At 37.3% G+C, this 13,503-nt stretch overlaps 2 protein-coding genes and 1 long non-coding RNA gene across 3 annotated transcripts in view; 2 read left to right on the top strand and 1 right to left on the bottom strand.

The window, feature by feature from the left end:
* Positions 1 to 7,564, top strand: part of LOC127877463 (translation factor Guf1, mitochondrial-like) — a 32,548-nt gene extending 24,984 nt beyond the window's left edge. Inside the window, exons 15-18 of the mRNA XM_052423373.1 lie at positions 690 to 823; positions 2,013 to 2,058; positions 5,401 to 5,613; positions 6,474 to 7,564. Coding sequence (XP_052279333.1) covers positions 690 to 823; positions 2,013 to 2,058; positions 5,401 to 5,613; positions 6,474 to 6,602 — 522 coding nt within the window. The 3' untranslated portion in view covers positions 6,603 to 7,564. The remainder of the gene's footprint in view (positions 1 to 689; positions 824 to 2,012; positions 2,059 to 5,400; positions 5,614 to 6,473) is intronic.
* Positions 7,565 to 7,690: 126 nt separating this feature from the next.
* Positions 7,691 to 13,327, bottom strand: LOC127877464 (uncharacterized). The gene is made up of 3 exons (XM_052423374.1): positions 12,916 to 13,327; positions 8,947 to 9,030; positions 7,691 to 8,398 (listed from the first exon to the last, which is right to left on the bottom strand). The coding sequence occupies exons 1-3, from the start codon at positions 13,069 to 13,071 to the stop codon at positions 7,874 to 7,876; spliced, it is 765 nt and encodes a 254-aa protein (XP_052279334.1). The 5' UTR covers positions 13,072 to 13,327; the 3' UTR covers positions 7,691 to 7,873.
* LOC127877465 (uncharacterized) lies at positions 11,007 to 12,326 on the top strand. The gene is made up of 2 exons (XR_008048450.1): positions 11,007 to 11,130; positions 11,463 to 12,326. It is a non-coding gene; the product is annotated as an uncharacterized LOC127877465 (long non-coding RNA).
* Positions 13,328 to 13,503: the final 176 nt, after the last annotated feature.

Below are 13,503 nucleotides of genomic sequence, written 5' to 3'. Positions count from 1 at the left end.
CTCTCAATAGCAATACATGTATCCTCTCAATAGCAATACATGTATCCCCTCAATAGCAATACATGTATCCCCTCAATAGCAATACATGTATCCTCTCAATAGCAATACATGTATCCTCTCAATAGCAATACATGTATCCTCTCAATAGCAATACATGTATCCTCTCAATAGCAATACATGTATCCTCTCAATAGCAATACATGTATCCTCTCAATAGCAATACATGTATCCTCTCAATAGCAATACATGTATCCTCTCAATAGCAATACATGTATCCTCTCAATAGCAATACATGTATCCCCTCAATAGCAATACATGTATCCCCTCAATAGCAATACATGTATCCTCTCAATAGCAATACATGTATCCCCTCAATAGCAATACATGTATCCCCTCAATAGCAATACATGTATCCGATTTGCAGTATTAAGACTCTCAGGACTCCCCAAATCTAAACTCTTCCAGAACAATATGGATCTTAATAAAAATGTAGTATCAAATGGTCAGTATTATTTTGAACTTGAATAAATGCATTTGAAGGCATTGGGGGAGAAATCCTGTGTAGTCAGAAAGTGTCATCCTTGATTAGCCTGCTTGAGCTGCACAGGCTAATCTGGAATGACACTTTGCGCACATGCATCAAACCCCCTTTTCATAGAGCAGGGCTCAAATGTCTTCTGCCACTGTAGAGCAGACGAGGATCAGTACCTGAGCAGACGTTCATTGACCAGACACGTATGATGAGCGTGTCCAAGTTACCGCTCAATGAAATACTCGTAGACTTCTTTGATGAACTGAAGTCAATCACATCTGGTTATGGCAGGTGCGTGTGTGAAGAGAAAGTTTTAGAGTGAATTAGCAGGTCACTGTGTCCTTCTCTTCTTTGATTCCCCCACCTGTCCCTTTTAAGCTCACCTGAGCACAACATGCTAATGGTGAGCTTTTGTGATCGCCTTTTGTCTGTTGTGCGGCTTCAACATTTACCTTGTAAACTCTCTAGAGGCCACATTTATTGTCCAATCTTCATGAAATTTGGTCAGAAGATTGGTCTCAATGATATCTTGGATTGGTTCGAAAATAATTATGTTTGCTTGAAAAACATGGCTTCCAAGGGGCGGGGCATTTTTCCTTATATGGCTATAGTAAAATCTTGTTAACACTCTAGAGGCTACATTTACTGTCCAATCTTCATGAAACTTGGTCAGAAGATTAATCTCGATAATATCTTGGACGAGTTAAAAAATGATGCCGGTTTGTTGAAAAATATGGCTGCCAGGGGGCGGGGCATTTTTCCTTATATGGCTATAGTAAAACCTTGGTAACACTCTAGAGGCCACTTATTTTCCGATCTTTATGAAACTTGGTCAGAACATTTGTCCCAATAATATCTTGTTATTTCAGGTGAGCGGCTTTGGGCCTTTCAGGCCCTCTTGTTTAAGGTAACGACAAACATTTAAGAATTTGTTGAAGTTTAATTATATTTTTTGCAAATACTAAATTGCAAATAAATAGACTATGATCTTAAATGTTTATTGTAAATTTGTAGCAACATTTTTTGTGATTTAATTAATTATTTGATGATGTCACTTAAATGGTGTTTACATTCCAGATTCATAGTTCAAAGTTTGTCGTAATGATGGGAATGATGTAGTCTTATTGTAGTTAATTGATCTATTTTATTTCCTTGTAACAGTTAAACACATTGTTTCAGGTGAATTTTCTTTGACCTCTTGTTTTTAACTGTGCTTAAAAAGTTGATAAACAATCTTCATGATTTTTTTCTGGCACTTATTAAGATGGTAATGAAACAACAATCTATTGACAATGGTATGGTGTGTACAACTTTATTATTACAAAGTCTAAAAAGAGTCTTAAAAAATATTAATATGAAGATAATTTTTTCTTATTTTTAATATTTTATGTAGATACATATCATTCATGTTCCAGCTTACCTATAAGACAGTTGAATTCATACAAATGTTGAAACATTATGTAACTTCTTTCTTTTCCAGTTTTGATTATGAAAATATTGGCTACGAAGTGTCCGATTTGATAAAAGTAAGTTTGAAATTAAATGACAATTTTTAGCAAAAAGTTTACATCGTTTTGAATGCTTCATGCTCAACATTTTTCATCTCGATTATGCAATGTGTAAATGGATAGTTTAAACCTGTTTATATATTTATATTGATTTTGTCTAAAATACATTTGAGTCAGCTTTCCAGTATATCCAGTTTTTTTATCTGAAGATACCTGTATATAGATGGGGGAAATCACGATTCTACAGTCACAATGCTCACATATGATTGATTGCCAGTTATAAAGTTTACTAATTGTTGTTCCACTGTTAATTGCCGCTTTGCATACTCTGCTGTTGAAGCATTTAAAAGCTAGAAGCAGAAATATTAATTTTATTAGCCGGATTTTTTTCGAAAAAATCTCGGCTTATAGATTGATGTTGTCGGGCGGGCGGGGGGGCGGGGGGGCGGGCGGGCAGGCGGGGTGGCGGCGTGCTCGAAAATGTTAAAGTTCTTATTTCATGGTATAACTTTGGTATGCTTGGACCTAGAGTCTTCAAACTTGACATGAAGGTTGGCCAGGATTAACAGATGACCACTGGTCATTTCAAGGTCATTCATTTGAAGGTCAAGGTCACTGTGACCTTCAATATAAAAAATGTTAAAGTTCTTATAACTTTGGTATGCTTGGACCTAGAGTCTTGAAACTTGACATGAAGGTTGGCCATAACTAGTTAGTAACCACTGGTCATTTCAAGGTCATTCATTTGAAGGTCAAGGTCACTGTGACCTTGAATGTAAAAATGTTAAAGTTCTTATTTCATGGTATAACTTTGGTATGCTTGGACCTAGAGTCTTCAAACTTGACATGAAGGTTGGCCAGGATTAACAGATGACCACTGGTCATTTCAAGGTCATTCATTTGAAGGTGAAGGTCACTGTGACCTTCAATATAAAAATGTTAAAGTTGTTATAACTTTGGTATGCTTGGACCTAGAGTCTTGAAACTTGACATGAAGGTTGGCCAGAACTAGTAAGTAACCACTGGACATTTCAAGGTCATTCATTTGAAGGTCAAGGTCACTGTGACCTTGAATGTAAAAATGTTAAAGTTGTTATAACTTTGGTATGCTTGGACCTAGAGTCTTGAAACTTGACATGAAGGTTGGCCAGAACTAGTAAGTAACCACTGGACATTTCAAGGTCATTCATTTGAAGGTCAAGGTCACTGTGACCTTGAATGTAAAAATGTTAAAGTTCTTATTTCATGTTATAACTTTGGTATGCTTGTACCTAGAGTCTTCAAACTTGAAATAAAGATTGGCCAGTACTAGAAGATGACCACTGGTCATTTCAATGTCATTCATTTGAAGGTCAAGGTCACTGTGACCTTAAATGTTAAAATGTTAAAATTGTTATAACTTTGGTATGCTTGGACATAGAGTCTTCAAACTTGACATGAAGGTTTGCAAGCACACTTAGATGACCACTGGTCATTTCAAGGTCATTCATTCTAAGGTCAAGGTCACTGTGACCTTGAATGTAAAAATGTTAAAGTTCTTATAACTTTGGTAGGTAAAAATGTTAAAGTTCGTATTCCATGTTATAACTTTGGTATGCTTGTACCTAGAGTCTTCAAACTTGACATAAAGGTTGGCCAGTACTAGAAGATCACCACTGCTCATTTCAATGTCATTCATTTGAAGGTCAAGGTCACTGTGACCTTCAATGTTAAAATGTTAAAATTGTTATAACTTTGGTATGCTTGGACCTAGAATCTCAAACTTGACGTAAAGGTTTGCAAGCACACTTAGATGACCACTGGTCATTTCAAGGTCATTCATTTCAATGTCATTCATTTGAAGGTCAAGGTCACTGTGAACTTAAATGTTAAAATGTTAAAATTGTTGTAACTTTGGTATGCTTGGACCTAGAATCTCAAACTTGACGTAAAGGTTTGCAAGCACACTTAGATGACCACTGGTCATTTCAAGGTCATTCATTTGAAGGTCGAGGTCACTGTGACCTTGGATGTAAATATGTTAAAGTTGTTAATACTTTGGTATGCTTAGACCTAGAGTCTTCAAACTTGATATGAAGGTTGGCCAGAACTAGTAGATGACCACTGGTCATTTTAAGGTCAAGGTCACCGTGACCTTTGAACAATATTTCAGTAATTTAAGTATTGCATTGACAAAAACACGAAAGGTACTTTCCTGTCATTTAAATCAAAAATCCGGCTTCAATGCGGTCATCTCCGACCGCGGAACTCTTGTTTGATGTAAAATAGATACGAGGCGTTTCAATTTCATAAAATCCTTACAACTTGAGGTCCCCATAGACCAGGGTAAATGAATGCTGCGGAGAAAACATGCTTTACAAACATGCATAAAGCCTCATCCGCATACATTCTCACTGACTGACCAATCACAATACTTTTTGTAAGAACATTTATTAATTTATTACTTCCTTAAAAGTGAAACTGAAAGTAAAATGGGCAGTTTTCTCTCGGATCATTCTCATCAATTTGCATACTTTGATCCAAGCCACCAAACATGTGCATTATGCATGGTTTTCACACAAACCATTTATTTTCAATAAATTTAATCTTTACTTTGACCTGTTCAAATTTTAGAGGTATGCACCATCAACTGCCATGAGGTATTTTTATGCCCCCGGATCGAAAGATCGGGGGTATATTGTTTTTGGCCTGTCTGCCATTGTATGTGTGTGTGTTTCCCAAAACTTTAACCAATAAAAAATTTAACCTTCTTCATAACTTTTGCAATATTGAACATAGCAACTTTATATTTGGCATGCCTGTGTATCTCATGGAGCTGCACATTTTGAGTGGTGAAAGATCAAGGTCATCCTTCAAGGTCAAAGGTCAAAAAACAATTATAAAACTTTAAGCAAAACTTTAACCTTCTTCAAAACTTTTGCAATATTGAACGTAGCAACTTGAGATTTGGCTTGCATGTGTATCTCATAGAGCTGCACATTTTGAGTGGTGAAAGGTCAAGGTCATCCTTCAAGGTCAAAGGTCAAAAAAATTAATTCAAAGCGACGCATTAGGGGGCGTTGTGTTTCTGAAAAACACATCTCTTGTAAAACTTATTTTCTACGTTGTTGTTTTTTTCTATTGAATGTTCCTGCATGTGAGGTACATCATGCACAAATGGATGCCTATCTACATACAAGCCTGCACATTTGCACAGTCTGGTTAGGAGCTATGCTGTCCCCTATAGTCTTGAAAGGTTTCATGGTTTCTTAAATGGACAGGGTAGCTCCTGACAAAACTGTTCCAAAGGGCAGGCTGGCCTGCTTTACGCTTGGCGTATATTGCAAATGACCCATTTTGGGAAGACATGGCTCATTTCAGATGGAGTTCACCATCAATGGCAAGGAGGTTGAGGAGCTGACCATGTTGGTTCACAGGACCCGGGCACGAGCCCTCGCTAAGACGATCATCGAGCGCCTAAAAGCCAGCATTCCCCGGCAACTGTTCCTGATCACTCTGCAGGCAAGGGGTGGGGGACAGAGTCTCGCCAAGGAGGATATCAAGCCATGGCGGAAGGACGTCACGGCTAAATGCGTAAGTTTCTGTTCACCAAATGTGTGTGATTAGGTCAATGATGTTTTGGGTGTCAAATTGCTTCAAGGGACTGTACTTTTTCGTGTGATTATTAATTAGCACAGAATGTGGTTCTTCTACAAGCTTATTTCCTCCTTTTTAGTGTGAAAGTAGTTTTACAAATTATTATTGACCTAGCCTCATCCATTAAAAATGAAGAGTTTTAGTGATTCGTATATGGTGGATGTGGTATTTTTCTCCTCATGGGTATTCCCTAATCCAATCCACTGTTTACAGAGGAAAACCCTTGTATATTGTCTATATATATTATAGCTACGTAACGAAGAGATTATTAGCCCAAGTTTATGTGGTATTCGTTATTTTGTTTGAGGCAGTGTTTATCAGGGTTGTTTAAATGAAGTGTTTAGTTTAAGATTTGCGTGAAATTCGTATAATTGCCACTTTAATTTATGAACATGTTGTTTTTGTGTACTTTCCACGAGAATTACGAAACCGAAAATACATTTTTTTAAAGTGTTTAATCGACACAAATGAAGATGTAACATCATTTATGCATTTGAGACTTGATCTAGGAAAACCGGGCCTAATGCTTGTGCCTAAAGTGGCGTATCAGATTAGCCAATACAGTCTGCAGAAGCTTGTCAGGAGTGGCACTTTCAGCCCAAACTGGACTTTGCTGAGTTTTACAAATTCAGCAGACGACATTTAAGCAGACGACAAATTTCCCAGCATGCAAAGGGTTAACAAAAACATACCACAAAAGTGGAATTGTCGTCCCTTATTAGCCTGTGTGAACTGTGTTACATACATGTATAAAGCCCAATTGTCATAGAACGAGGCTCACGTGTTTTCTGTTTCAGTATGGTGGTGATGTGACCAGGAAGCAGAAGTTGCTGAAGCAGCAGGCAGAGGGCAAGAAGAAAATGCGCCTCATTGGAAACGTGGAAGTGCCTAGAGACGCTTTTATCAACATCTTAAAGAAGAAGTGAAGAAAAAGCTTTGTAACACTCTAAATGTCACATTTCAAGTAAAATCTTCATGAAACTTGATCAGAATATTTCTTCTAATGATATCTGGGCCAAGTTTAAAAATTGTTCCAGTCCATTGAAAAACATAGCCACCAGGAACAGGGCAGTTTTCAATATAAAATTGCTGTTGTGAAACCAGTGTAACCGTTTAAAAGTAACAGTTTCAGTTAAATCATCATGAAGCTTTCTCAGAAAGTTCTAATGTTATCAGGGCCAAGATCAAAACGGTTCCAATTTGTTGAAAAACATGGCCACCAGGGGTCGGGGCAGTTTTTAGCTTGGCTGTTTTTGGAGAAAACCCGAGGTATTGTCATAGCCAGCTCGTCGTGTCGTCCACCGTCCTCCGGCGTAGTGCTAAAACCTTGACATTTTGCTCTTAAATTAAAGTGCTTCCACCTACAACTTTTAAACTTCATATGTAGATGCACCTTGATGAGTTCAACACCCCACACCCATTTTTGGGTCACTAGGTCAAAGCTTTCATTTATTTAAAATTGCATCTGCAGCCAAGCGTTGGCAACTGCTATGCGGTGCTCTTGTTCTTGTATGGCATTATCGTAACCTAGTTTACTCTCTTTAAGTTATATTTCTTACATCTTCTTATTAAGTCTTTACAAATTCTCAGAATAATATTTCAATTGAGTTTGAAAATGTTTACGGTGTGTTGAAAAATATCGCTGCTATGAGATGTTTTAGTTCAGCTTGAAAATTTGGCTAAAAGGCTACCTTTTAACACAGATTGAAGTTGCTTCTTTCTGAGGATGATATCAATCAGAATAATTTAGTTCCTTCGGGTCGCACGTGAGCGCCATAGAGCCCTTGGGCCTCTTGTTTTAATTATTGCTGTACACGTTTTGTTGTATGCTGAGATATGCATTCTCTTTTAAAGCAGAACTAGAATAAAAGTATCGGATAAAGAAGGATTCGTTTTTTGCCTCCGTGTTTTTTCATTTTCGCCTACTTAAGCATAATAATAAATATAACTAAATCTCTATGTTAAATCGGTTAAAACTAGGAGTCAGACAACTTTTTAATTAAACTCGTGAAACATCATAATTAATGCAGAGAAATACAGCAAAAATATGTTGTGCAATATTCACATCAAATAACTTACTAAAAAGCAATTGTAGATTGAAGATTGTATATAATTTCAGATCCAGAGCGTACATGAACACTGTAAGCCAATATTATTTGTCTCACTAATTACATGCAAATATTGACGCTCCATATCCCTAATCCTCTTCTACAATGGTTGGTTGAATCGGTTTATGCGAGATCGTCTTCACAATGGACGTGTAGGGTTTCACGGAGCGCTGTACAATCTCGCTGGGGTGCTGCTCCTTAGTATGGTGTGTATCCGCCAGAAACCACTTGAGACCTCGCTTCTTGGGTTCCACCTGCCACAGGCGCAAGGTCATGTCGAACACGCTGTCCGTGCGCGCGTCTGTCTTGTACAGCATGCTGAAGCCGTCCATCTGTATCGAGGAGACGCTCACACGCTCGAATTTCTCAGTCTCCTCGACGGCTGTCATGTTGGAGCGCGCAGACGCTAGACCTGAGCGCCGGTCTTGCGGTCGCCGTCGCCGGCCCCGACGACTCGTGTTTCGGGAGTTTGCCGCCGTGCTCTTATCGGTGGACTCCGCGGTCGTCGGTATCGGCATGCTCTTCCATGGTTTCAGTGTGGTCTTGGATTTCACGGCGGCACTGATGTCATTGGGGTCGGGCCGCATGTCTACCTCCCACTTGCTCTGCCATCTCTGGAATTCATACATCGTAAAATTATCTCCGGAATGTTGGCATCAGCTTATTATGTTTTAACAGCATATAAAAATGGACGTCATTGGCAATTGAGAATTTGTTCAGGCCTATCATTCGTCATGTACTTTGCTTCTAAAAAATTAGATTTCACACTCAATATTTAATTACTTTTGAAATTTTATTTAAAACCGATAGCATAAAATGTGTATGTTAATTTCATGCAGTAAGCATCGTCTGAGTGACATAACATTTTTCCGATAAAATGTTATTGGAGTAGACAAGCATTTCTATCTCGCTTCATATAAATGGTATACAATTATGTATTCTTTGTTATCTTAAAGTTAGCAAAACAATTCCAAGAGAACAGCATTCGACATGAAGTTTCATCGACTTATTCTTCAATATAGAAACTTCAATATGTAAGCTTTATGAATCAATGTTTAACCGGTAAACTTCACAATAATTAAAATAAAGCCACCCAACTTCCCATGGAATATGTATCGCAGGATAATAAACAAGATTGGTGGTCGTGGTGATGATAGCTTACCGGCGGTGGAAGGTTTTTATTGATCTGTTTCTGTTGATCTCGCCCGGCTTGGGTAAGGTCAACCATGGTTGCGCTGCGTCCTTGCTGCAACAATGTATTTATAATTGCTCCATGAAGTAAAAATATTATTTTTTCAATAAAAAGAGTTTCTATGGTTTTCATGTCTATGCTTTTCACCACCAGAACTTTGGCCGCATTGTTTTACTATTTTTCTATACACGTATCATCACGAGTTGAGTTTACTTTTAGCCGATAAAACAATTTTAGATCGAGCATTATGAAGATTCTACCTGGATCTGAAATAATATGTATTATCTTCGCTAAAGGTTGAGGGATATAGCTATGGAGTTGTCCGTCAGTCCGGCCCAAACTTTTTCAGGGCTACATTTGTATATTAATATAAGATAATAAATAAGAGTACTTGTCCTTTGTTGTTTTTGTATGATGTAACTTTTATTGGCATTTTATCAGATACGATAAATATTTTCAATATAAAACTTATGCGTGTATAGCTATCAATGTGGATCATTGTATATGCATAAAACCATAACAATACGCTTCTTTATTTTTACAGTTATAATTATAAATAATTCCATGGGCGGCGGGGTTACCTTTCAGGTTCCCCTTGTGGCGGGTTTTTACCGCCCATTATGCCATTCAGTAAAATATGTTTTCTGTTCTTTAGTTCTTTTATGGCATTTTAAAATAAATGCCCTTTTTCAATCAATCATTGTCTTTGTTATTTCCTTCGTGGCATACGAGTCCGTCCGGTCTATGACCTTTTCTTTACCACTAGGACAATACATAAATAATATTTTATGCATACATAAAAAAAATTATGTGATTGTTCGCCTTCTAGTCTAATTATAGAGATTAATCACGTGACCGATCTAACCAATAATAATCTATCCCAGCCACGCTATGTTATTAACCAATCGGCTTAAGTTATAAGACCACGTGAGCCCTTTGGCCAATCAATATTGATATTGGCCATTATGCGCTCGGATTTTCTACTTACAGCTGCTAATACAATAAATTGAGATTATTTTCAATACCCACCGCCACCCCTTCTCCGCCTAGAACGGAATTGTTTGTTTTTTATTAGCCGGATTTTTTTCGAAAAAATCTCGGCTTATAGATTGATGTTGTCGGGCGGGCGGGCGGGGTGGCGGCGTGCTCGAAAATGTTAAAGTTCTTATTTCATGGTATAACTTTGGTATGCTTGGACCTAGAGTCTTCAAACTTGACATGAAGGTTGGCCAGGATTAACAGATGACCACTGGTCATTTCAAGGTCATTCATTTGAAGGTCAAGGTCACTGTGACCTTCAATATAAAAAATGTTAAAGTTCTTATAACTTTGGTATGCTTGGACCTAGAGTCTTGAAACTTGACATGAAGGTTGGCCATAACTAGTTAGTAACCACTGGTCATTTCAAGGTCATTCATTTGAAGGTCAAGGTCACTGTGACCTTGAATGTAAAAATGTTAAAGTTCTTATTTCATGTTATAACTTTGGTATGCTTGGACCTAGAGTCTTCAAACTTGACATGAAGGTTGGCCAGGATTAACAGATGACCACTGGTCATTTCAAGGTCATTCATTTGAAGGTGAAGGTCACTGTGACCTTCAATATAAAAATGTTAAAGTTGTTATAACTTTGGTATGCTTGGACCTAGAGTCTTGAAACTTGACATGAAGGTTGGCCAGAACTAGTAAGTAACCACTGGACATTTCAAGGTCATTCATTTGAAGGTCAAGGTCACTGTGACCTTGAATGTAAAAATGTTAAAGTTGTTATAACTTTGGTATGCTTGGACCTAGAGTCTTGAAACTTGACATGAAGGTTGGCCAGAACTAGTAAGTAACCACTGGACATTTCAAGGTCATTCATTTGAAGGTCAAGGTCACTGTGACCTTGAATGTAAAAATGTTAAAGTTCTTATTTCATGTTATAACTTTGGTATGCTTGTACCTAGAGTCTTCAAACTTGAAATAAAGATTGGCCAGTACTAGAAGATGACCACTGGTCATTTCAATGTCATTCATTTGAAGGTCAAGGTCACTGTGACCTTAAATGTTAAAATGTTAAAATTGTTATAACTTTGGTATGATTGGACATAGAGTCTTCAAACTTGACATGAAGGTTTGCAAGCACACTTAGATGACCACTGGTCATTTCAAGGTCATTCATTCTAAGGTCAAGGTCACTGTGACCTTGAATGTAAAAATGTTAAAGTTCTTATAACTTTGGTAGGTAAAAATGTTAAAGTTCTTATTCCATGTTATAACTTTGGTATGCTTGTACCTAGAGTCTTCAAACTTGACATAAAGGTTGGCCAGTACTAGAAGATCACCACTGCTCATTTCAATGTCATTCATTTGAAGGTCAAGGTCACTGTGACCTTCAATGTTAAAATGTTAAAATTGTTATAACTTTGGTATGCTTGGACCTAGAATCTCAAACTTGACGTAAAGGTTTGCAGGCACACTTAGATGACCACTGGTCATTTCAAGGTCATTCATTTCAATGTCATTCATTTGAAGGTCAAGGTCACTGTGAACTTAAATGTTAAAATGTTAAAGTGAAACCACAGACTATCATTCAAGCTTGGATCATATTTATGTGTCCAATCTATCTGCTAGAACTGGTGTGATAGAAACCTTTTGGAGTGATCATAAGGCTGTCTGGATTTCTGTGTAGGTATGTGAAAGCAAAACAATAAATAGTATTATTTCATCTAAGTTTATTTTCTTACATTTGATAATGAAATTGATGGAAACTTCAAACAATATCTTACTAATTTGCTAATAAAAAAATTGAGATCAAACTTTCCTAATTGTCAATTCAAGTTCATATTTGTGACCTTAAATGTTATTGTTGTTCATGTATATGCATGCATTCAAAACATAACACAAGGTTTGCTCATGCCTTGAAAAGTACTTTCATTTCATTTTGACCTTTGAACAATATTTCAGTAATTTAAGTATTGCATTGACAAAAACACGAAAGGTACTTTCCTGTCATTTAAATCAAAAATCCGGCTTCAATGCGGTCATCTCCGACCGCGGAACTCTTGTGTGAATTTTTTATGTAGTATTTTCATTTTGTCTCATAATACCTTCAAAGTGCCTTTATGAAAATGTGTTTTTATGATATGTTCTCTTGCTACATGTCTTTATGACAATGGGTTTTTACGATATGTTCGTTTGCTACATGTCTTTTTATTACTGTTCTTATATAGCTTTATGGGCGTGGTTTACCGCCCATTATGTTTTGGCGGGCGGGTTTTTACCGCCCATTATGCCATTCAGTAAAATATGTTTTCTGTTCTTTAGTTCTTTTATGGCATTTTAAAATAAATGCCCTTTTTCAATCAATCATTGTCTTTGTTATTTCCTTCGTGGCATACGAGTCCGTCCGGTCTATGACCTTTTCTTTACCACTAGGACAATACATAAAAATAATTATGCGCACTATATGTATATACCGGTACACATGTTTACTATATATCTCTAATACATGTACCGTGGTGTACCTATTAAACGGCTCGACATTATTCCAATTCTAGCTACTTTACCATAGTAACCTGCTTCAGGGCTATGTTCATGGTTAACGTTAGCTCTTGCTCACAAGAAATAGGACACTTATGTTTTTGTTTAAAGATATCCGTAAATTTAATGTGAATTAGGGTAGTAATTGAAAACATATGACAAAGCAATGCCGCCACATGGAAGTAGCCTAATAGTCGGTCGTTTTTCTGCATACAATCTAAGATCATTGTGAATTGAACTTCATCCACATTTCTTAATTGATTGAATTGAAATTTCAAAGAAACGATAGCCTTGAAATTTAGATGTGCAAGACTTAATTTTCTCGCGTAACGAGCATCTTATTCCGTATTCGCGATTGTGACAATAACAATTTATTACGGTTGTCGTAGGTGAATCAATCAAACTGCCGTCTTACCTGACAGAGGTTCGTGATGTATCGGGCGTCTCGCCAACTCTTACTGGTCCGGGGCCTCTTCCGCACCGGATTCGGATTGTAGTCGGTCACGTGACCTCCAGCCTTGCGGCGCCGCTTAGGGGCCGGTGGAACCTTCTTGGTCATTAATGCTCCCATGGATTGTATTTAGCATCGATTGACCTTTTGCTTCAACTTTTATCTTCACGGACCGCCGTTATTTCCCACATTATTTCATATTTTTATCTATATATAATACCTAATTAATCTTAATTTTCTATAGTGAGACGTCTATTTCGCGATATGTTATGCATACATGAGCATGTACTTAGTTCACCATACCCATGTACTCGTTAATTTAAACGGTCCGATATTGTTTTGGTAGCATTTGTTAAAACGTACACAAAGCAAGTTAAACACAATTCAATCTAATAAAACACAGACAGGTATTGTTTCGTTTCTCATTTTCGCTTTAATGCCCCCGTTAAGTATTGCATTTCAAAGTTTCGCAAACCTTTTGTGAACATGTATCGCGTAAGAGACTAGACGTCTTTGTTTTAAGATCTTGTAGACAACGCCGTTGTTATGTGG

The sequence above is a fragment of the Dreissena polymorpha genome, chromosome 4, assembly GCF_020536995.1.
Source record: "Dreissena polymorpha isolate Duluth1 chromosome 4, UMN_Dpol_1.0, whole genome shotgun sequence".
Lineage (NCBI taxonomy): Eukaryota > Metazoa > Mollusca > Bivalvia > Myida > Dreissenidae > Dreissena > Dreissena polymorpha.
Note: the sequence above shows the minus strand (reverse complement) of the source record. Positions and strands in the feature narration are given on the sequence as shown.